This window comes from Aptenodytes patagonicus, chromosome 4 (genome assembly GCF_965638725.1).
Source record: "Aptenodytes patagonicus chromosome 4, bAptPat1.pri.cur, whole genome shotgun sequence".
NCBI lineage: Eukaryota > Metazoa > Chordata > Aves > Sphenisciformes > Spheniscidae > Aptenodytes > Aptenodytes patagonicus.
In genome coordinates, this window is record NC_134952.1 from 9,331,203 (window position 1) to 9,354,960 (window position 23,758).

The 23,758-nt window shown below is 45.3% G+C and overlaps 1 protein-coding gene across 1 annotated transcript in view; it reads left to right on the plus strand.

Annotated features, from left to right (window-relative positions):
• The window catches only part of NAT8L (N-acetyltransferase 8 like), a 36,913-nt gene extending 27,454 nt beyond the window's left edge, over window positions 1-9,459 (plus strand). The window contains exon 3 of the mRNA XM_076335801.1: window positions 1,065-9,459. Within this exon, the coding sequence (XP_076191916.1) occupies window positions 1,065-1,432 (368 nt within the window). The 3' untranslated portion in view covers window positions 1,433-9,459. The remainder of the gene's footprint in view (window positions 1-1,064) is intronic.
• The last annotated feature ends 14,299 nt before the right edge of the window (window positions 9,460-23,758 follow it).

Genomic DNA, 23,758 nt, shown 5'->3' on the forward strand with positions numbered 1-23,758 from the left:
CTGCACCAGTGCCCGGGTGCCCGGGGCTGGGTGTCGTTGCCCCCTTCCCTGGGACCCCTGGGCCATCAGGGCTGCTCTTGCATTGTACCCAAAAAGCAACATCCTAATGAGTCCCAACAAGAGGTTGGGACCGTGGCTGGGTGTCTGGCCCACAGCAGGCACAGGTTTCTCAGACCTAGGGAGGCTCCACCACCTCCATGTATCCAACCCCTGCCTGCTATGCCCTGGCACAGGGGCTCCCGTCCTGCTCTGAGCTGGCTCCCTGCCTCTCACCACAGCACCAGGGAAAGGGGCTCAGCCTTTCCCTCCCCTCACTGGCATCTGGGTCAGATCCTGCCCTCCCCAATCACCACAGATGCTTTGTGCACTATGCTGTGCCGCTCCTCCATGGGCTCCCTGCCTGTGTGCGGCCGGTCCTGCTCACTTTGGAGGCCACAGGTCTGCCCAGAGCACATCGGCGGCTCTCAGCTGATGAGCCCAGTCATGCACTGCCTGCGCTGCAGGCGAGCTGTTCGCCTGGAGACAAGAGCCTCTGGAAAGTGTGGCTCCTAGTAGAGGAGGAGTTTGGCAGCAAAGCATACAAGGGGCTGCCTGCACTGCTGCCGGGTCTTGGGGTGGGATGCAGCGAGCAGGCAAAAATGGGTTGTGCTGGGCTGGGAGGGATCCAGGACTCACTGCAGTGAAGTTAGTGGTGGGACAGGAGAGCGTGACTGTGTGCGAGTCAGAAGTTACCCATCACGTGCCACCATGAGCTGAGGATCGTTACCTGTCTGTGATGGCAGCCAAATGCAGTTTGTAACACTTGGTCCCTAGGAATCTCACGTTTTGGTTCGTAGTGACTTTCCTGTGCGTTACTCCTCTGGAAAACAATATTCCCTTCACAGTGTCAAGGGAAAAGGAAAATTTGGTCCTTATTTATGGAGATCGTTAGTCCCCACGTGTGACAGAGAGGTGATTTCTGACCCCAAGCCTGGCTCCCATCGGCGTGTTCATAAGCGGGTGCCTTGCCCGTTTTGCCTGTCCGAGGTGGCCGGCAGCTACATGTGCTGCTTTATCTCCCACAGGCTCCTGCTTCTGGGTTGCCGTCCTGGACGGCAACGTGGTGGGGATCGTGGCGGCGCGGGGCAACGAGGAGGACAACACGGTGGAGCTGCGCCGCATGTCCGTTGACTCCAACTACCGCGGCAAAGGGATCGCCAAGGCCCTGGGCCGCAAAGTGCTGGAGTTTGCTGTGCTCAACAACTACTCCTCTGTCGTGCTGGGAACCACGGCTGTGAAGATGGCAGCCCACAAGCTCTACGAGTCCTTGGGGTTCAAGCACGTGGGTGTCGTCGAACATTACGCCCTGCCGGGGATGACGCGCTCCTTACTGGAGAGAATGTTTTTCCAGCTCCGCTACCACCGCTACCGCCTGCAGCTGCGGGAAGAATAAAAAACCCAACCAACCAAACAAAAAAAATATTTTTTTTTTTTTTTTCCCTCCTCCTCCCCCTTCAAAAATAATAAATTGCCCTTCTATTTCTCGTCACTGTTGATTTGCCAATTTTGGGTTGAGTTTTTGTTCCCTCATGTCATCTTTTGGTTTGCTCCGTGCAGCTTGATCGTCCGGCCGAGCAGCGCTCCTTCCTCGCATGCTGTAGGTGGTGGCGCTGGGAGTCCTGCGACCTGGTGGGGCAGAGCGGAGCGGAGCAGCGGCCTCTCCTTCCCAGGTACCTCCGTAAAGCACAGAAACTTTAACTGCAAAATAGTACCACTGCTCTGGTGTACATAGTCTTCTCCTTTTCCAAATGTAAGATAACATAGTGATGCATTCATAATAGTGCAGAAATATTACTTGAATGCAGTTTTCAGTATTTCATGCACCAGTAAGTAGAATATGCATTCGTCTTACCGTTATTTACTGGTTAATAGTTTTCAAAGAAAAGGTGGGGGGCAAAAAACCCCCGCCCCAACCCACTTGCTACAATGCATGAAGAGGAAAGCGCGTGCACGCACTCAAACACATCGCACTGCCGCCACGGCACTGGTGTTGCACTTTTTTTGGATGTGCCTCATTCTGCCAAATGTCTGAGAGACCCTGGGTGCATCCGGTAACCACGACTCCGCTCCATTCCCACCCTCCTTCCTAAGCCAGCACAGACTTGGACCGGCTGAACTCTGAGCCCCATTGTTCCATAGCGTGAAGTTTAAGATCAAACCTAAATCTCTCCTGCGCTGTTCTGTAGCCACACGTAGCCTGCAGTCCTGGGCCAGACTCCGCATGTGCGTTGGACTTTCTCTTTGCTGCCTTTTGGGGTTTTTTGTTTGTTTGTTTTTATTTTCTTTTTAAGGGGTTTTTTGTTGTTGTTGTTATTTTTAGTTTTGGCTTTTGCTGAATGGTGTCATTGAGGCGTAATGGAGGCTGCAGTTCCTATGGCAACACATTGGCACATTAATGTGCGCACCAAATCTAACCACTTCAGAGAAGCAACGTGTGACAGATAATAGCATTTTGGGGAGCGCCGGGGTGGGAGCATACTTATTCTCTTAACCAGCTGCTTGTTTGATAAATGTAGATGGCCTCACTGCAGCCTTCCATCAAAGGTAATTAACTGCTTTAATGATGTCAGATTTGTGAATTGTACAATGCAAAAAGCAATGCAAAAGCAGATTCGGCATGTGTCTGTACCCAGTATGTATGTACAGTGCCTGCCAACTAAAGAATAACCAAGACTACAGCTTCTTCTAGCCTGAGATATCAACTTTTATAACTTATTTAAACAAATAGCAACTTTGCATGAATTACCTCTTGGGGAAAAAAAAAGATGGGTAGGTTTTAATTTTTAAAACGTGGTATCAGAAGTACAAAGAAAACCATTTCTGGCTGCACTTAATTTGGGGTGGGTGGAGGAGTTCAGCTCTGTTAATACATTTAAAGGGAAAACATCTTTAATTTAGTTCCTGGGGAAAAAAAAAACCTTACTATTTTATGAAGTATTATGCGTGTGTGTGGGGGGAAAAAAAAACCCAACACCTATCATGATGAACTTGATGAAAGGGTAGAGCATGTGTTAACCACGCTTGCACTTGCAAACACAATGGCAGCATCAGCGGGAGAGCCCCAGAAGGGAGGCAGCGTGGGGCGCACGGAGAGGAGAGGAGCCGTGGGGCGGGCAGGGGGGCAGGCAGCATGGACCCACACGTGGGATGCTGCCTGCGTCTCGCTCGAACCAAGAGCTGCCCTTTCCTCTCCGGCCGAATGCTTTCCCAGCACTGAGACGCGGCCAGCAGTGCTGAATGAGCTCAGCAGGGAGGGGGCTCACCCCATCCCCGCTGGGGCCGTGGGCCGGGCACCGATGTCGGGGATGGAGGAGCCGTTTGGCACAACCCCGGTAGAGCTCTCGGTGCTGGGCTCAGGCTCGGTCCAGCCTGTAAGGAGCCGGAGGGGCAGAAGAGTCCCAGTGTGTGTCCCAGCAATAAGGGGGGGAAAATGAGGATGGTGAAGGGCACTGTAGCAAGAGACCGTGAGTTTAATTAACAAAATTTCTGTATGGGGCACTATATTTTTAAAAGTCTTTCTATGCTGTACATTTCTCCTGAAGCTCAAATAATGTACTGTTGGTAGGGGTTTTTGTATAGTGTACAGAAATTGGCAGAATATTTTCTTGCTGCATTCAGTGATTTATTAACCGAAGTAAAATAGACAAATATAAAGTGTTAGCAAAAGTTGAAAGAAAAAAAAAACACAAAACAGTTTGTGCCTTTTTAAGTTTATTTTTCTGTTGCTATATAATCACTGCACTAAAACTTTTCCAGAGGGGAAAAAAACCAAAACTAGTCTCTTAATAAGGGGGGAATACGTAAAGCCTAAATTGAGTGTTAATTTTTTTATTGGGATATTTAATTAAAAGAATGTTGCTGGTTTTATTTGATACCTGTGCCTTTGTAATAAAACTCCACATCCTGTCAGAAAAGCCAAACCTGGAATAAATCCCACCAGATCCCACAGATGCAAAAGTACCATCAGGTTACCAGTATTTTCTTTAAAAACATGTAAACCTTAACTGATGATATTACAGTATCTGATCATAATACCTGTTGAGTTGCCTGGGAAAGAGGTGCTTTGGAAAGGTGCAGCTTTCGGGGTGCTGTCTGCATTCCTCCCCAGGCACGCCGGCTGCCGGAGATGAACCGATAAGGATTGAGTCATTGCCACTTGGCCGGTAGCTGCCGAGCAAATTTCTTCCCTTAACACTCCTGCCAGTTGCTTTGTGACTGGGCTCTTTGGAAAAAATCCAGCTGGTTGCTCCCAGCTCTCCAGCCGGGACAGCTCGTTTCTGAAGGAAAGGGCTGGCTGCCAAATAGGCTGGGTTTTGCTTTCCTCGGAAGATGGAGAGGGCTGGCGGGTGAAACACCGCTGATCCCAGCCCTGTTTTTTATTGGGAAGCCCATGTGGCTGCCAGAGCTGCATCCCTGGTAGCAGCAGCGGGACGGGGGTACAGGACCTCCGGTATTGCTGCTGCTTTCCCACCCAGAGCTGCTCTGAATAGGATTAGACAAGGTTGGGCTTAAAAGCATGAAGCGATACTGTCGTTTCATCTGCATTCATGGAATATTCATGTGATAGCTTGGGCTAAGCTCTGGAGCCAGAAAGCCTCTTCCCGCTGCTCGGCATGGCCCCTGGGCTCCAGACCATGCCGGGCTCACCTGCTGCCCTCCCCAGGGTCTGGCCTGCCTTGCCCTCACTGCCTGGGCCAGCGTGCTGGTAGACCATGGTGTGATTCACAGGGTGACGTGTTGAGGCTGAACTGCCTTTGGTGGATCCATCCATCCACCGTGCCTTTCAGGGTGCGCTGGTTTAAACAGCGTTGCATGGAAGTAAGATCCCACAGCTCATCATTTGTGCCCCCCAGTAGTGGTTTTGCAGCCCCCCTTGGGGAGCTTCTTGCTTCTGCACCAGATAGCCATGGTTGGCACAGCCCTGCATTGGGACCACCACCATCCCCCTTTCTCCAGGCTTGAGCGTCACCTCCTGACTGCTCCCATCCCAGTTCAGCATCTGAGTGGTGCAGAGCAGCACAAGATGGTTGTGGGTTTGGTCCTGAGCAGAAGAACTTGTGGTCTGGACCTACTGCCAGAAACCCGTTGAGAGCCTATTGCCAGTTGTCAAGTCTAATTCTAACAGAGACTCCAATCAGTATGAGATGGCAGGGGATGCTCCCAATTTATTTTGGTTTCTCCTTCCAAGGATGCTTCTAGCTGGAGTGTGGGGAAGAGTGGAGCATCTCTTGGGTCTTAGCCTCAGTTAGTAAATGTGATGGCTAGGAGCACTGCTTCAGATTTAGGTGGAAGGATGTATTGGAGATGTGAAGGAACCTCCCCCGGCTGTGCCAGGTGCCTGCTTTTACTTTGCTGTGCATGTGGGCTGTCGCAGCCCACTGCCCTTGCACTGTGTGCTATGTCATGGCACTGAGGATGCCGTTTCCTCGCCTGGCAGCTCTCTCCTTAGCATCGTGGCTTTTTCTGCTAGTCCATGTGCAGTGGGCACTGCTTGAGTGTTCTCTGCTCAGAGGGGACAAGGGCAGAGCCCTTGCTCACTGGGGAAGGCACCTTACAGGGTCAGGGTGTGATGTCCATGTAGGGGGTCTCCCTTAAAAAAACTACCAAAAAGAAAAAAAAAAAAGGGGGGGGGAAACTTTGCATTGCCGTGGCTGAGGTCCATAGCCTCGAGGCTGCCCCGGCCCTCTGGCACAGCCTGGGCAATTCCCTGTGGAGCGAGTGGGCATGCCCTGCGCATCCTGAGCAAACTGGCATCTCAAGCACACATAATACTTGGCAATAAGCTCTGTGGGAAGCTTGGCCCTTGAACGGTCCCAGGCCAATAATGCTGAGCAATCAAAGCAGCAGGGGAAGTGGTTTCTAATCTTACTTGAAACCCTTGAACTGGTATTTGTTGTAAAATCACGGTGTGTTTTCCCTCCGTGAAGCAGACAGCACCTGCAAGATGCTTAGAAATGGCAGCTGTAATTCATCTCTGCTGGGAGATGCCCTTTGCAGCGCTTCTTGCTGCAGAAAAGTTTGGGGCACTGTCATCAGCTGAAAGCTGTTCTTTTCCCCTACCTCACTGTTACCGTGCGGTATGTGGGACAGTATTTCTGAGCAAGCCTTTACCTCTCCCCAGGCGTGCTGCAGACTGTACCCACGCCCAAGACTGAGTGTCAGGAGCTGGGCTCTTGCCTGCACGGTCCATCCGCTCCCATCTCTCTGGCGCGCGCGGCTCAGGGAGCAACCGGGGGGGGGGGTCAGGGCTGCTGCGAGGCACTGCCCGCTCAGGGAGGAGAGATGCACAGCCATGGGGTACCTTGGCTGCGGGGCTTTTCAGGCTGGCCATCATGGAAGGAGATAGCTGGCAGTGTAGTCAACCCTGTCAGGGAGAAGCAGGCTTGTTTTAAAAGATGTTTGTCAGAAGCAAGACGAGTTTAACGGTTTTATAAGGAGACTCCAAGGATGCTCTGTGCCCTTGGGGTCTGAGGTGTGGTAGCACCGCAGCGTTGAGCTGGTTGGTCGTTGCAGGCAGTGTGCAATGGGGGTGGCGTGGAAGCAGGACCAGCATTTGCGATGCTGCAGAGGTAGTTGTGCACCTAAAGCCAGCATCACAGCCCGCAGGGCACAAGTCATTCCTCTTCCGCTATGTACAGGATGGATGCACCTAAATCCTTAAAACCCCAAGGGCCAGCTCTGCATCTTGACTTCTTTCATCGCCCTTCAGCGAATGCAGGGGATAAATGACCCTGGGGATGTCTGTCCCCAGGGCTGGGACCTGGACAGTCATTTCCTCTCTGCATTCATCCCCATGTGAAATGGGGGTGGTATTTTATGTCATGACATCTGAATTTAATAGCCCCTGTGTAGGAGGAGCAGGACTAAGAGTCGGCAGGTGGCTGCTGGGGTTCAGATGTGCCTGTTGGGGTCCCAGTGCCGCACACCTGCAGCAGGAGCAGAAAGTGCTCAGTGCCTGGGGGGGGGGAATCAGGCCCCTTCCTTTCTGTGGCAAACTGCACCTCAGTGCCGGGGAAAGCAGGATAAGGCCCTGGAGGGCAAGAACAGAAAGTCCCGTGGTCAGAATTCCCAAGGGAACTGTGGTTTTACAAAACCTCGTCACGATCGTTGCTGCTGCCCATTGCTCACTGAACCGTATCCGTCCGTGATGCAGGTCTGCTGCTGTTTAATTTGCCAGATTTGCTGGCCGAGGTGCAAATGGATAGAGACTGACTGCAGGGATTTCCGAATTGCCAAACACACAAGGGCGGGAACCAGCTCCGGTTACCTCTGAATTAACAATCTCATTTTCAGTGTGCTGGGAGCCTGTGTTTCATTAGCGCTAGTATGATGCTGTTGGTATGCACTCTATTTAAAGCTTAATAAAGGCATTTTAATTCCATGCCTACTGGAGTCTTGTGGTAGAATATACTGTACCACGTAAAGAAAACGAAGGGATGCAAACTGTTAAATAAGCTTTAACATGCAAAAGGATAGTTTTCTCTTTTTTTTCTCCCTCAAAATAGATCCACACAGAATCTTGAGCAAAAAAATGGTGTGCTCTTGTATCCCTCAGTAATAGAGACTATGCACGGAGATTATGCTTATCTCCCACTGAAAAACTGCTACCTGAACGGTCATTTGGAGTACCTTTCACTGAAAATAAGAGAATAATTTGAATAACAGAGGGTTTAGTTAAAACACAGTATCATTTAAAACAATGAGCTCTAAGTCAGCATTTGGAGTTTGATCACTGTTTAAAATTGCTGTTCAGTGCTGTCTTTGTATTCCACGATGGTCAGCTGCGGGAGGGAATATGCTTTTAACATCTAAATAGTAGAAGATGGACTTACTGAGACCAAGAGCATAACAAATACGTAATGCAACTGTAAATTTATTTACAAGTAACACGTTTGAATGCAGAAGCAGCTACTGCTATGTAAGCGTAATGAACATATAGCTAACGTTGTTTTCAATTTCTTTTTCTCCAAACCTTAGTCCTTTTGGCTTGTAATATGTATATTTGCTTTTTTTAAAATATAATTAGGTTTAACAAAGCATCCGTTGCTTTGTGAGTTGTACTTATGATTGTGCTGGGCCGTTAGCTTTAAGCAGTTTGTGTGCTTGTGTTATTTTATTAAAGCAAAAGTCTTCTTGAGACAAATGCGGTAAAGGTAAAGGAAAAAAATAATATTTTTTTTGGTAGTGTTAAGCAGATGTGTGATATGCATTTGGAAAATGTCCAATGTCAGCTGAAAAAAAAAAACCCTGGGGCTAAATTGCTTACCAGAGCTGCTCATGTTTAAGGCAGTGGCTTTTTAGTTCATGGGTCACAGGCTAAACTCATGCCTAATTAGAAACTGGGATTCCCCCGAACAGCCTCTTACTCTGCATCTCTTCAGCGTTGTACAAGACCGATGTGAAATGAGTCTTGTGTTTTCTATGTTCAGCATAGTATGTACTGTACTTCGTAACAGGAAGTGGCTACAAGTCCTCAAAGAAATATGAACATATTTTAAAACAGCAATAATTACCACTGTAAAGCAAATGAGCACGTGGGGGAGAGCACAGGGAGATAGTTAATGAAGATGATACCATTAGGAACACACTGGCGTCAGTGCTGCTATTGCACCTGGGGAGCAGGATTAAGTACTAGGAAAGGCCATCGGTCTCCGGGACTGGACTTCACCTTGGCAGAGAACTTGCCATGTAGGATCTCTCCACCTGAATCGTTCTTCAGCGTTGTAAGTCCTTACGCAGTGCAGGTTTTTCACCGTAGTTTTAAGGGTGAGTTATTGCGAATGCTGTTCCTGGTGGGAGAGACAGACACAAGGAAGAGCTGTCAGAGTCACGCAGGGGAAGGTAGATGCTCATTGCCACAGTCTTGTACCCCAGTGTACTCTGCTACTGCACTACTGGGGCTCAACAATAGCAGAAAATAGAATAAACTAATATAATTTTCCAATGGAGGGAAGCAGCAGTCAGCGCTGTTGGAAAGCTGTTTGCATACTGTCAAGGCGTATTGATACAAACCAGTTCCTCTAGCATGGCAGGACGCGTTAAGACGTGTGCGAGTTAGCCCTTGGTGTGCTTTAGGCATTTGAGCTCCAGCCTACACAGCGTTATCCCGATGCGGCATGGTCTCTCCATCTTCTGTTTGCAGAGCCCTGGGAGCCGGCCAGCTCTCAAGGGACAGCAGGGTGTCCTCAGGCAGGGTCGGGCGAGGTGCTCTGGATGAATGACTTGTAGGTACTTAAGTTCTGTTCCTGATGGCCGCTGTAACTGTGAAAATTAACCAGACCTGCTGTGATAAATTTGGTTATATAAGGTTTATTTGGTTAATTTTTTATAAGTGAAAACTGAAAAGATGAAAGAGAATTGTAATATGAAAGCAACTGCTGTAAATAATGTATGAATGAATAAAATCTAAAACTTACGTCAGTTTTTTCCTAAACTGTATTGCTGTTGAGTTACTGACACCGCAGTGCAGACGGTGCCTCCATCTTTTCCAGCTCCCACTCCAGCATGGGCAAACACCGCTCGTTCCTGTTTTCATTGATAAATAGGGATAGTTTTATGTGTGTGTCATGGATGTCCTTGGATTATATTTCCACGCTGTTCCAGCTCACTGACTAATGCTAACACACTCGGGAGTGTAAATATTCTTGGCGCTGCATGTAGTATATGTGGAGCCACCCCTAGTCGTTGCATTGCTAGCGCTGCCCCGCAGTGGGACCCTGCCCAGCCCTGGCCACCAGGCACAGGTCTGCCCAAGGCCACATGCCTCTGTTTGCTAGTTGAGCACTTGCACCCAAAATCCCACCTGAGATCGGAGATAGCCCTGAGAAATGCCCCATTGGAGCAGAGGACCAAAAAAAAACCATGCGGTATCTTTTTTCTATCAGCAAGGACATGGAGCGATAGAGTGAGTGGTATCAGTGAGGACATTTTCGTGGTGGAGATACATCTGTGGGGTTTCCCTGAGCCACACAAGCCCCTTTTTTTCCCCTACACCTCTGCATATCCTTAGGTAAAAATCAGCACAAATGGGCTGTTCCCTGCTGTTTGGGTGTTAGACCTGCACGAGGCTGTTTCTGACCACCTCTTGAGCATCTCTGTGAGGCAGGGAAGCACTGACCTCCAATGTGGGGAGGGGAGATGGGGCTCCAGCCTTCAGTCCAATTAGGTACAGTTAGAATAAACTGATTGCTGCTGAAATGGCCTCTGGGGCTGTTTATTCCTGAAAAGTGGTTTCTGGTGGCAGTTACAAATGCTGCCAGGAGAGCCCTGCCAGCCAGCAGCTCAGGGACAGCCTGGCAAACTGGCTCTGGCAATCACCCAGGCAGCACCCCCAAGCAAGGGCACTGGGTGCTGTCACCTTCCCGGTGGTGCGGGCTGAGGCTTTGGGATGTGCAGGTTTATCTGGCTGAGCAGCCAGGCAGCGATGTGGAGCATAAGGTTAACGCCTTTGCAGTATGGATCCAGCCCCTATCACTTGTCTGCTTTATCCAGATGTGCAGACACCCGATAGCAGTATCTCAGTCAGAGGAGGAGTATATAAAACACCTCTGGGACTGATAGTGATGTGTTGTGGGATTTGGGGGAGTTCTAGGGGGAAACAGCTGTAAGTTCACTCACGTGCAGAAGCTTTGTTTTATACCAAAGCTACCAAAAAAACCCCCACCCCAAAACTGCTTTAGTGAAGTAACAGGAAAGCGGCAACAAAAGCTGTGTTAGTTTTAGAAGCTGTATTGTGGGTGTGCTTTAAAGCACCCCAATTAACTGGTAATTGGGCTCTGACTCTCCACTTACAGGCCATACATTCCTGTCCTGGCCTCCTTTCCTTCCCCTTCACAGTGGCTTGCTTTGGATAAAAAATTAAAATTCATGGGGATAAGGACTTTGCCCCCATGCCCTGCATCCCCAGGTGTGTGCCTCCTGCTCTAGATGAGACAGGACCTCATGATCCCTCCCCCCACTGCAGAGTCCCCAGCACACCCACTAGCTATGTACACCTTAATGCCTCCTAAAAAGCCAAAGCGAACCCACCGCAAGCTGTCCCCTCCACCATAACCATGGTCTCCCCTCAGTGGCTTGGTGCTCTCACAAGAAAAGTAGGGAGGCTGGGGCTGGAGCTGGACAGGGAAGCCCCTGGGTCTAACACAGTTGAGCACATAAAGCCCACAAAACTGCTAACTTGGCCAAACAGCCACCAAAATGTTCCATCTACCTACCTATCTATCTACCTTCCATCCATCCGTCCGTCCGTCCAGGCCCACCTTTTGCCAAGAGACAGAGCTGTTAAGTCCCCACCCATAGGTTCCCAACCACGCTCCACCACAAGCCCACTGCCCTCCCAGGGAGCTTCTTACTGCTGGCTAGGTTTCGTCTATCAGGTAGGCCGAGCAAATGGTGCTATGGAAAGCTCTGGGGGTCCTCCAGTCCTCCCCATGTCCCCACAGCTGCAGGGGTTGGGGTCATTTCATATCTAGGCTTCACCAAGAGCCATAAACTGGACCTCCTTATGCTTATCTCAGCAGCAAGAGCTGATCAGCAGCAAGGAGGATTATGTGACCCTATGCCTTATGGTTGTGTTTTACTACAGGCTTAGGTGTATTCTGAGTATGTCAAGTAGGGTATACTTGGGATATGATGCACTTGCAGCAGTGACTGTGGTAAGCGTGCTCACCACGGTGGGACGCGTGGGCTAGTCACGTGGCAGGACATCCAGCCTCGCTGCTCCAGGCGGTGTTTCTACTCCCAGTCAGCAGCCCCCCTGTACAAGCCATTCCACCACCACCTGCCAACCTCACAGAAAGCCCTCACAGGTCTACTTGGCTTCAGCCAAGGGAGCCACTGCTAAATCTAGCAAGAGCCAGTGTCTGCTTGGAGCGCTCCTGAGGGCATGCAGGATTCAACCTGATGTTTCCTTCACCTGGTTGGAGTCTCACTGAGCTTGCTGCTACATTTCTATCCCTACTCCCTCAAGCATCACCTTGGTTCACAACAAAGGCCCCCCTGCCTCTGTTACACAAATGTAAGTACCACAATTACCAGCTCTTCCGTTTTAATAAATAGGAAAAACTCATATAGGCCAGTGAGGGTGAATGTGTCCCGTCCCAAAGATTATTTTTTATTGCGGTTATTTACACTACTGGCCAAAGAAGCAAAGCAAAACAGCTTCTTTTTACTGCTCCATCATCTCAAGATACAGCCACGCTCCTCTGGGAGGCAAGGGCCTCGGAGAAAGCTTCCTTTTGAAATGGACTCCTCATCAAGCAGGCTAAGGCACCGCAGGATGTTTGCGTGGCTCCCTGAAGTCCTCACAGCCCACAGTTTGGCATAGCACTTACATGTTATTGCCAGGATACATTCAGGCCCTGGCAGCTCATGCCAACAAAGTTTTCCAGGTTGATCTTCCTATGAGGTGAAATCTGTAGAGCTATCAGCTCTGTCACTGAACAACAATTATGTATAAAATGCTGGAATGTCAACTATTGGTGTGGAGGAAGACAGAGCTTGGAGGTTTCGTGTTTATGGTCATGTGTGCTAATACCATTTCTTATAAAATTTGTCAAATTTGTCAAGAAATTAATCTATTAATTTCTTTGAGGTATGTTTTTGTTGTTTTCTGTGCTTGACTGCATTTGCAAAGTCAATAAAGTAAATTAAACACCAAAGGTCAGTTATAACAGAAGAGGGATGAGCGTTGGAGAGAGATGAATCTTCTCACATGGATGTCAAAGGCAGGGTCAGATGAATCATGCTCTAGAAGTGCTCATTTCTCTCCATTAATGACCAGTGCAAGGTGAGTCTAGACCAGCCCAGCAGTAGATGTCTATCCTATAAACACCTAAGGTGAGATAAATCCTAACATGATGTCTCTGCAGAAAAGCTTAATTGTACCTGAGAACTTGGGGAAGCTGAAGGACAAACAGTATCGGGTTTTTTGGCAAATATTCATTGGGGCTTTAAAGGTAACTGATTGTATTCAGTCACCAAAACTTAGAACCTTAACAGTGAACTATGCTCCTAGAAATAATCTGAAATGGTTGTCAAAGAATCAAAGGTTTGGTGCTGTAGTAAAGACAAATTGCTTGCAAAAACTCGATTGGTCTATAGTCTGGTCTAACTCCCTCTGTGTTGGTTCCCTGCATTGTGGTTTCACCTACTGGAGAGAAGTGTGAAAATCAGTTGCTCACCAGTAATATTTATATTACAATCTAATTACTTAGATTTTTTTTTTTCCTAAACAGGAAAGAACTGATAGAATAGGAAGAGAAGAATAAACAGCTGCTTTGTGTTTCTCTGCAGAGAGGTAGGTGGGATGGAAGAAAGGAAGACTACAGCAAACTGAATTACCTTTGACTCCTCTTTATTTGTTACGTTATCACTCATATTTTATCTTGCAGCAACCCTGAATAATAGCCACTAAAAAATCAGGATCATTCTTTCAACTCAGTTACTTAGGGACAACTTTGGTTTACATCTGATGAGCTTATTTGTAAGAACAGAAGCTCCTACACCCTTCTAAGCCGAGGAGACCTTGTTTCTCAAGTACAGGAGAGAATGGTCTGTATGATGAGATGGGCTTCCAAGATTAATCTTTTGTGCTCTTTTCTTTGTGGAAAGGTAAAGAAAACCAAGAAAAATGTAGACACTTAGTCTTACAGGTGTGACTTCCTTAGGAACATTTTAAAGAACAGAAGAAAAAGCTAGAAGCCAGTGGACCATTAAAAAACTTTTAAGTAATTGTGCAGTAGGAAGACATTTTGGCAGAGCATCAAGGGGAAGAGGAAGGAGGTTCTGTACTGAACCAGGACCCACCAAGTGGGTCCCGGGGAAGGCTGTTCTCACTAGCAGCATCAAAGAGTGTTCGGGGGAGGGATAAGCAAATGGTTACAAATACTTGTTCCTGGCCTTTGCCTAGTGTGTAAGGTGGAGAACCATCTGTTCTGGTGTCCCATCAGTGACAACCTTCTCCTCCTGCTCTTAATGGCTGGGAAGTCTCAGAGCTACTGCAGTCCAGTTAGCAGGGGAAGGTCAAGCCTTCAAACCCAAGAGGACCACACCAGAAAATTAACTTAGGATTAGATGTTCTCCTCAGATATGGCTTTTCTTTTTTTTTTTCCATGGATATAGAGGAGCTGAGCAATCCAAGAGGTGCTCGCAGGGTAGTTAGTCCTGTTTGGACTGCTTTGGTCTGACAAAAGCCCCCTGCCTTGAAAAATGACCTCATGCTGCATGTAAAAACTGCACAAATAGCTAAATTTTTGCTCCAGCTCAGAAGGTGGGTGAGAGGAACCAAACCCAGGAGACTTTGTGCCAAGCCTCTTAAAGCTGAATGCATGGCATATGCTCGGGGAGCAGGGTTATGTCTGCCACTGTGGATGCCCTAAGACAAACGTTCTCCAGCTAACACTGTAGGTAAATCGCACCATGAATATACATAGAGGCAAATGTATGACAGAGAAGCAGTTCTTCCTTTCATTTTAGTGCAGTATATCCAGCAAAACATCACTTAAAATAACTTTGAGGTTAACCACAGGGGAAAAAAAAAAAGCATTACGTTTTATGCAATTCTGCGATTCTGCTTCACATTGCAAAGATTAGCTTTCTGTTCAAAATATTCTCTAATGCAAGAATGTGGCCTAAAACAGGCTTTTCATGATTATTAGACTGTGTATGTATGTCAATTCATCTAACAACCCATAAAAATATGTGTATTTCTAGAACAGCTACTATTTTTCCCTTATGAATGTATAGATGTATATTATACATCTACCTCTCTCATTGAGTCCGCTGTAAGAAAGAACCCAACTGGAGATACTCCTTTTGCATTGCGAAGTGTGGTGCATGGGGTTCAAATGACAGGGAAAACTTTACTGACCTACCAGTACCTCCATTCCCATTAAGTTTTGTAGGTGTTAGAAGAAAAAAAATAGCTTTGTTCATCAGATTCTATTTCAGATAAAGTTAAGCGGGATGTCAGTGTCCTGGGAAGGGTAGGGAGCTGAAAAAAGGATAAGCAAATGAAAAAATGAAAAGCCTTCCAAAAAAAAAAAAAAAAGAAAAAAGAAGGGAAAAAAAAATCACACTGAAAACTAATTTCTACAAGTCAATAGCGTGAAAACTTTCCAGTAGCTGTTGTGCTACTTTGGTTCCCAGGCAGCAAAAACTTGCATGGCTGGCACTTGGGCACGTTAAACTGCAGCAAAAATGACCTTGATATGCTAGTAAATTTTCACAGGGTTGAGGTGTTTCTCACTGATGCTAGACCTGAACTTTTTATTGTTGCAATATTAGTCTCCTAAATGTCAGATCATACCTACCATTATCACACACCAACTCCTTCAGTCTGGCCATTGGGAAGAGGACTGCAATTTCACTTTGTGCTTCAGGTCTACGCAGTGTTTAAAACCAGTATTTGAGATTTTGGGCATCCTGGCAAGATTCCCTCACTGTGACTTGCAGAAATACTGCATTTAGTGAAGGCAGATGCTGGTTTTTCACTCTCATTCTAACACAAACACAGTAGATTTTGATATGAATAGTAATGCTGTCTAGAAATACAAAGGACATGATTCAGCTGGCTAAACATAAGGATCTAGTATCATTTGAGACACCCTATGTTTAGGCGACCTGAAGTGAGCCCAACCAGACTGTGTGCATTGCTTTGGGAGAGCTAATAAGCTGGAGAGACAAACAATGTTGTTGTCTTCTCCCTTACTCTCATGCTGAGTCATTTAGGTTTATTATATATTTTGTTTGCATAGCAAATGTGAACAAGTCACACAGATAGCTTGAGCACTTGCAAGTGATGTAGTCTAAAAAATAAATATCCTTTCCCCCTAAGGGATTGTTTGTCTTCCTAGACTCTGAACGTCTGAGAAGCCCAACTCAATGCCATGATTATCTACTATTTCTACAGTAGCCTTTTAACTAATATCAGTGTCATGACACCTCTGGTCCTAGGAATGTGCACTGCCTATGCATAATTAAAAATAAAGATAGATTTCAATAGCACAAATAGTGAAATGAGCAGGGTACATGATAAAACAGTTCCTTTGTCATTCACTTAAGCAAAATTAATCAAAACACTTCAATATGCTAATAAACTGCAAAATTATTCATTGAGATGGTTTGTTCCTTCATCATGTCATAGTGTCAAAGGATTTGTCACCAGAGCTTCCACACAGATTTTCAGTATTTTTTGCATATGTAAAGAAGTCTTAAGTGAAAACAGCACAGAAGCTCAGGCCCTCCAAAAGGCTGTGTCAGATATGTAAGAGCTGTGAATTTAACATACTTCGAGCATGCTAATATAGAATAATATATCTAAGTCTGTCCTATATTCCTTCCTGTACTCTTAAAACTCATTCTTAGAAACCTATTTTTAAAAGTTGTATGGTTAAACTGAAGAAGTATTTTTTCACCAATGTGCAATAGCCTAATACTCCTTGTATGTAAACAACATGTTTAATTGCAGGCTCTAAAGCTCATTCTGTAAGCGTTTGGGTGACTGGCCAGAGGCCGCAGCGCTATTGCTTGCAGTGTTGTATATTATTGTATAAAATCTGTGTGAGGTGAAGAATGAGGTCAAGGTAAGGGACAATGGTCAAGATTGTTTCTTTGTTCCCCTTCCACTAAATTAGAGAATGTTACACACATCTGTTTACATTCACTTTACCGCTAATGAGTTTAATAAAGGCTGCGTGATTTACCTGTTGTAGAGCTGAAGATGACGAGTTCAAGCCCCTTTCACTCCAGTGCATCTAGCGCTGAATAAGATGCTCTAAACCAGGGTGGTTGTAGCTGCAATGCAGTCTTCAGAGTGCAGTTCCCAAACACACGGTGAGGTTAACTCTGCCAATTGCATGCATTTTAAGAGATGGGCCAGAGTATCTTTGCCCCTCTTCCCTCCTTTCCTTCAGGAATACCCATGGAGTGAGGCTTTAAAGGGATGCCTCTGGGTCTATGAATCCGATGGAGGTGTTACAGCAGGGAGGTAGCATGGCACAGAGCTTCCTACAGGGTGTTCACTGGAGTACTTAACCTTCATGAATGGTTTTTGCAGCCCATGCTGTGCTCCCTGCTGTTGCGACACCACAGAGCTACTGAAACTGTACTAGGAATGAATTCTTTTATGAGCACGGAGGCACTTGCTGAAATTCATTATAGTAACTTTTTGGTTAGTTTACTGGGACATGAAGTTCTTCAAAGTGAGATACCTATCTTAGTGCTATTTTTCTGGTAAAATGTTTTAATTAAAGCAAGCCATTTAGTTCCTACTTAATTAGTACTTCTGAGAGTGCTATCAGGGTTAGACATTTAACTTGTAAATGCCAAGCATTCTGTCAATCCTGCTCAGTCTAATAAAACCTATTTATTACTTCTACCCACAAAGCATCCCAATTATTACAAGTCCAAGGCTTTAAATGAGTTGGTTCGATTTCCAGCCCTCACTTAGCTTACAAACAGATGAATAATCTGTTTGGCTCTGGCACTGGAGTCCTTTGTGGTGGACCGTCAAAGGTCTCGTACAGTGCAGGTGACTCCAAAATAGTCTCTAGAGATGAGGCATGTCAGAGTCTAAGGAAAACAAGAAATGTAAGACCATTTCCCATAAAATCTGTTTGATACAGCCTGCCTTGGTAATAGCTTCATGCCTGTGTCCTGACTACCATCATTGCCAGAGGCTGCACTTCCACAGTCCTGTGCCATACCCTGACGGAATGAGAGGACCACTCGATCATTCAACAACGAATTGATCTGAAAACCTTGGTTCTCTGTAAGCAACAAATCAAGAGCTATCCCAACATACACTGTGAGGAGGAATGCCTCAGCCTTTAATCAATAAGGTGTCTGGAAGAGTAGTGGTATACAGACCTGATGGCTCAGATGAAATTTCAAACAACCTCAGGCAAGAAATCGTGATGCGCTCCGAGATACACACTGGAAGGGCTGCTGTAAATTGTACATTGTGGTTCTTCTCTAAACCTCTTGCTGATGCTAAAGCTACAAGGGAGGCTTGAGACTTTGGATCCCTGCACTGATGTCCAAGTTCAAAATTATCAATACAAAAGGGTCCAAAACCTTCCTGTTAGTTGCTTAATTGTGGGAAGTTGAAAGACATAGGCTTCTTTATAGCATCTTCATGCTTTCTGAGTTGAGCCTTTTCCATACAGGTTTCCTTTAGCTTCTGTTTTACCTGCTGGATTCTCTCATATCACTAGCCTTTGGGGAAGGGAACCCACATATTTCAATTGTATATCAAGAAGTGTTTTCACAACTGACTTTTAGTCCAATAGCTTTATGAACTACGCAACAGGATGGTTTGCTTCCCCATTTCTTCAAGGCAGGGAAAGGAAATATATGGAGATTAAACACTTTTAGTCTACAATGTGACTAGTTCATGTAGTGACTACAATGTTCATGTAGGCAGTAAAAGGATTTCAATTCCACAGTTTCCCCACTATTACTAATGTGTTTAGCTGCATCACAAACAGGACAATACTTTAAGCTGGCAGATTTGAAAAAAAAAACAAGTCTAAAAAGAGGCTTTGCTGTTGCTGGGGAAAGAATGTCCTTGGGCTAAGAAATAAAAAAAATGTCACTGGCAACTGTTAGGTACAGAAGTATCGATGAGCAAAAAAAGAGCAGGAGGTGGAGCGGAGTGGGGAGTGAATTACACCTATTGCCAAGATATTTTATTGAAAGAATTGAAATATGAGGAAACTAGAAATGAGTTTTAAGGCCAAGAGATCACACACAAAAATAGCCAAAATGCTCACTTTTGAGTCAAAAGGCCATGGAAGGGAAGCAGGGACAAGAAAGTGCACCCCTGTCTCTGTACCTTTAGTGTGGAGCATGAAGAAGAAGGACATGGAGGATGTATAATGCAGGACTGATGTTAAAGGGAAAAAGTCTTCCAGCTCAAGGGCAAAAGATGTGCCTTTCACTGGGTTGTACCTATGGGCAGTTACACAACAGAGTTAATTCTACTTTGTTCTGATTTACATACAATGACATGTTTAAAATGGTGAAGCATTCCCCAGATTGGAGGCTGGAACCAGAGTCTAGGCTTTTCTGTGGGATATGGTAACTCAGAGGCTGGACAGTTGTGCTCTTTTCTTTTCCTTTTTTTTTTTTAAGCTCTCTGGCAGAGCGAATCTTGATTAGTTCATATACAGTGGCCAGCCCCAAGAGGGAGCACAGAAAGCTTCTTGGCAGAACATCCTGTAATCTGGTGGTTCATGCATTCCCATGGATGATGGATGTTGAAAGCCTTTCAGGGAGAAAGATTTCCTACACTTTGTAGATAAAAGGAGAGGAGCGGCAGCAACATCCATTGCTCTGGCTGCCTTTTGAATGAAGGAACTGCCTCCTCAGTGTTAGAACGAAAAGCCATGAATATCAGTCGTAAGGAGGTGAATCCCAGAAGAAGGCATTTAAATCTCAGGGGGGCAGAATCAATCACATTGCCCTGTGCACAGTTTTTTTGTGCAGGCCACTTAGGTATTCAGAGCACTGACAAACACAGGATAGGTCTTAAGCATTTTATGGGGTTCTAAGTGTATATCTGATCCTAAAAATGCTATGTGACACTAACAGTCTGCCAGCTCCTGCTACTCCTGCCAGGCTAAGTAACACTGAGTAATCCTGATATTAACAGCTGATGAAAAGAGAGGTCAGTAGTTCATTTGAGCCAAGCTGGACTTCTAGATAAGCAAAGGTAAATTGCCCCACTCAGTAGGTCATTTACAAACTGGAATAGCTCCCTGCGTGGCAAGGATGGACACACCAAATGCATGAGCAGAAAATGGAGTGCTGGGTCTGGGTCTGGCATGGGGGGGTTACACAAATGCAGTTTATGGCCAACTAGAAGTGTAAGGTGCACTGTATTGCACACAGAGGAAGCAAAATCCAATACATGTCAGATTGTGCCTGTCAGGTCCTGATGGCTTTCAAAGGATCCATCCTCATGCTCACCTTTGAATAAATCACAGGTGTGCAGTTTTGCTATTTCCATGCTCCCAAATGAAGTGACAGCAGGAGTTCTGCATAGAGTCTTCAGACAGAAAAAGTTCAGTGTTTCTGGCTGAAAAGAAAAAAAAAAATCAACATATAGATGCCTCACAGTGATACGGGTCCTAATAGATGCACCACACGTAGTATTTGGTACTGTGAGCCTTTATGCCCATTTTGTGATTTGAGCTTGTAGGTCGCAGAGGCATGTTTTTCTCAAAATTGAAGCAGGGAAAAAAAAACAATCTCTAAAGTCATAATTGTGTACTTTAAACATATTAGGATACATGGAAATAATATTTTAAGAAATTTAGGTGTTGCCCAACATTGAAAGAAACCCAGCAATTTCTAATGGAAGACATGATCACAAACTTTACTCCCTGCCCAGTCTTAAGAAGCTGTCTGCAAATCAACCTGGGAATAGTGTTTTATGTCTTTATGACTTATTGACCTTGTAACTTCTTTCTAGGGAAAAGGCCCTAATTTGTAAATTGCTGTGTTTAAACAATCATATAGTTTATGATGTTACATATAAAAGGAGTGACACTGGGTAAGGGAATGTGTCAAAACCTCGATCAGCTGAACAGAGTCACATACGAAGATACAGATAAGAATTACCAATGCAGGTGTCTGTGGGAGTTTCACCTTACCTGGCTGAAGATGCCTCCTTGAGACTTGTGGAGTGGACTCCCATCACCAGCTCTGAGGCAGTGACCACCCATCCTGTCCAAGAGCTTTTTGATCAAGGTGTGCCCCATTTCCAAGGTCCCAGTAAAGCTTGCTTAGCAACACATTGCTGCAGTCATTCCTGAAACACATTATCCATAAGGAATTGGCAATGAACAGTCAGTGGCAAGAAGGGAGATGTGCAGGGAGAAAGGGAAACAACAAAGAGAGGCCTGGAGAGCTTGAACACTACTATTTTTTGCTTGAGCAAAAGAACAAGATCCTTTAAAGATCAGTGATGGGTTAGAAGAAAACCCTTAACCATTTTTTTCAGTATGAAGAAAAATCCATCTGCACTAGTTTTCTCCATCAGAAAACTCCAGTTTCTCCATCCCAGGAAAACTCCAGTGATTAAAAACATATCGCAAATTAGAACCTGACACTGTCATCCAGGTAGGCTGCAGAGCTGAACTGGGTGGGTTTCTAGCTGGGAGTAGCTCAGAAGGAAAGCAGGGTGCTTCAGGTCTGCTACTGGTGGCTACTTAGACTCTCAGAATAATTGAGGTCGGTAAGGATCTCTGATGGTCCTCTGCTCCAACCCCCAGCTCAAAGCAAGGCCAACTTCGAAGACGGGTATGGCAGGGAGCTTTATTTCTTTTTACTTAGTACAGAGCCTGTCCAGAACTAGTAATGTACATTGTACAGGAAGCACCCTCATTTTGCATTACAGATGTAAACTGAAGGTCTGATTTGCTGGTGTCACTGAAGAGCCAATGGCACTTCTTCTGATGCTATGCGTACTGTTCTCAAGGCCTTGACCTCAGAAGCCAGAACTAGAGTTGGAAAGGATCCCAATGGGCTACTCAGTCATTGTCCCTGTCCCAAGGCAGGATCAACTAAGCATAAGTATATTCTTACAGATATCTGTCTATCCTGTTCTAGAAATGTATAGTAATAGATTCCAAAAGCTCTGTCCAAGTCCATTCAAATGCTTAATTATCACGAGCATTCTTTAGAAAGGCTTGCTTAACATCTTCCCTAGTTATACCTTGCTGAAATTTAAGCCCCTGACTTCTCATTTTATCTCCAGGGGACCTATAGAGCACTTTATTACCATCTTTATGACGGCCCATTTCATACTGGATGACTGCTTTCAGATCTCTCAGTCTTCTCAAGGTTAAATGACTTAAATTCTTTCAGTCTTTCCTCACAGGTGATACTGTCTATAACTCTAATCATTCTTGTTGCTCTCCTATGGATTCCTGTTGCTCCACATCTTTTCTGAAATGTAGTTCTGAAAACTGGGCATTCAGTTGAGCCCTTGTTGGGGCTGAAGCGAGTGGAGGGATTAATTATATCATCTATTAGATCACTATGCAAACACCTACAAATTCCCAGGTCTTTTCCTGAAATTGATACCTAACTAGCAGTTCCCGACATTTTGGGAAATATGTTGCCTACATTTGGGTAGCTGTTTTTGCTTATGTGTGAAGCTTTGCACTCATCCTCACTGAATCGCTTCTTTTTATTCATTTTATATTATTATTCCACTGTGTTAAAATCCTTTTGAATTATAAACCTATTGGCCATAAGGATTTAAAGCAAGATTTAAATTCTACAAATGCAATATAAACAAGATTCAGAAGCTTCCCAGAAAAGAAAGAGAGGACTCATTATCAGAAAATATTTGTTTTGTTGTGTAATTATAAATGTCTGAACAATGAAAGGCCCAAACTGGACGGGTAAGATGAATTAAAGTGGTGGCTACCAACCTGATTACCAGGGAGTGGAAGGTGTTAAGGGATATGGAGAATGCCAGGAGAAGGTTAAGGTTTAGGTCACGTATGAGAAGAAGTGAAAGAACTAAAAAAAATTCAGCTCCAAAAGAAAAATCAAATGTATCACAAGCCATAGTATCAGAAGCAGCACAACACGGCCAGAGAATTTGACTAAAGCACAACATTTACAACACTTTTTTAACCTCATCTGTGACCCACAGAGGCCCCAAGATGTTAACTTCTCCCAGCTCAAGTGTTACAAAAGCTCATTATATTTAAAGGAAAACCTGCCTGGAAAGCTTATTTAATTTAACAGCATAGTTCAAATGAATGGACAGGAAGATAAACAGAGATGGGGATTGCTGGCAGGCGAGTAGGGTGGCCCAGCTTTCAAACTGCTGCAGAATTTATTCATCGTCAAGAAATGAAGTTCTTATAGATGTCCTTCACATGCAGTTTGGAGTCAATCATCAATCTGAGCTGGCTTTGGGGCACAGCTTAGAGTTAAAAAGAGAAGGAATAAAAATTTCTGGCAGAAGTCCTCAGGACACTTGTCTTCTTCACCTAACCAGATACCAACAAGACATTTAGGATAAATCAGCAATGAACTAAATTCTGGACTTGGCTGGATGTGGACTCATGGATCAGTGCAAAGAGGCCAAGGTAATCCAGGGAGATATTTAATTTTACCTCAGCCAATTCTGTACAGAAATGCAGCGTAACAGGCAGCAGCCACTTATGGGAGGATGGAGGTTGATTCTCAGGAGCCTGAAAGTATAGTTCTCTGCTTAACACACAAATTGGAAAATGGGATTGTAATCTGATGCATGACACTTTCGAATAATTAGAAGTGAGAAATTCAGTGTGCACAGCAGATGAATCTGCCAAAAAATGAAGGGGGGGATAAAAAAAGAGAATTTTTACAGTCAATTTTTGATACCATGGAAAAATGGATCATGAAATGAACAACTACAGTAAAAATATAGTTAGCCAGAAAATAGTCTCCAAAATGCCATAAATGCATAAATGCTGTGCCAAACGGTAGAGGGAAGCAAGCTGAGGGCACAAAGGTTAGAGGTAGAAAGATAAGCAACTTTTTTTTTTAACTTGTGGACAATTAATAGTGAGAGTTTTACTACCAATAATAACAGTATCTATGAAGTGCAGGGGAAAGGTTGGCAATGGATTAAATTATCAGTGTAGACAACAAAAGCTGAGGAAGAAAGAATCTAAAAATTACCCCACTAATTAGCCTTGAATGGAGAAGG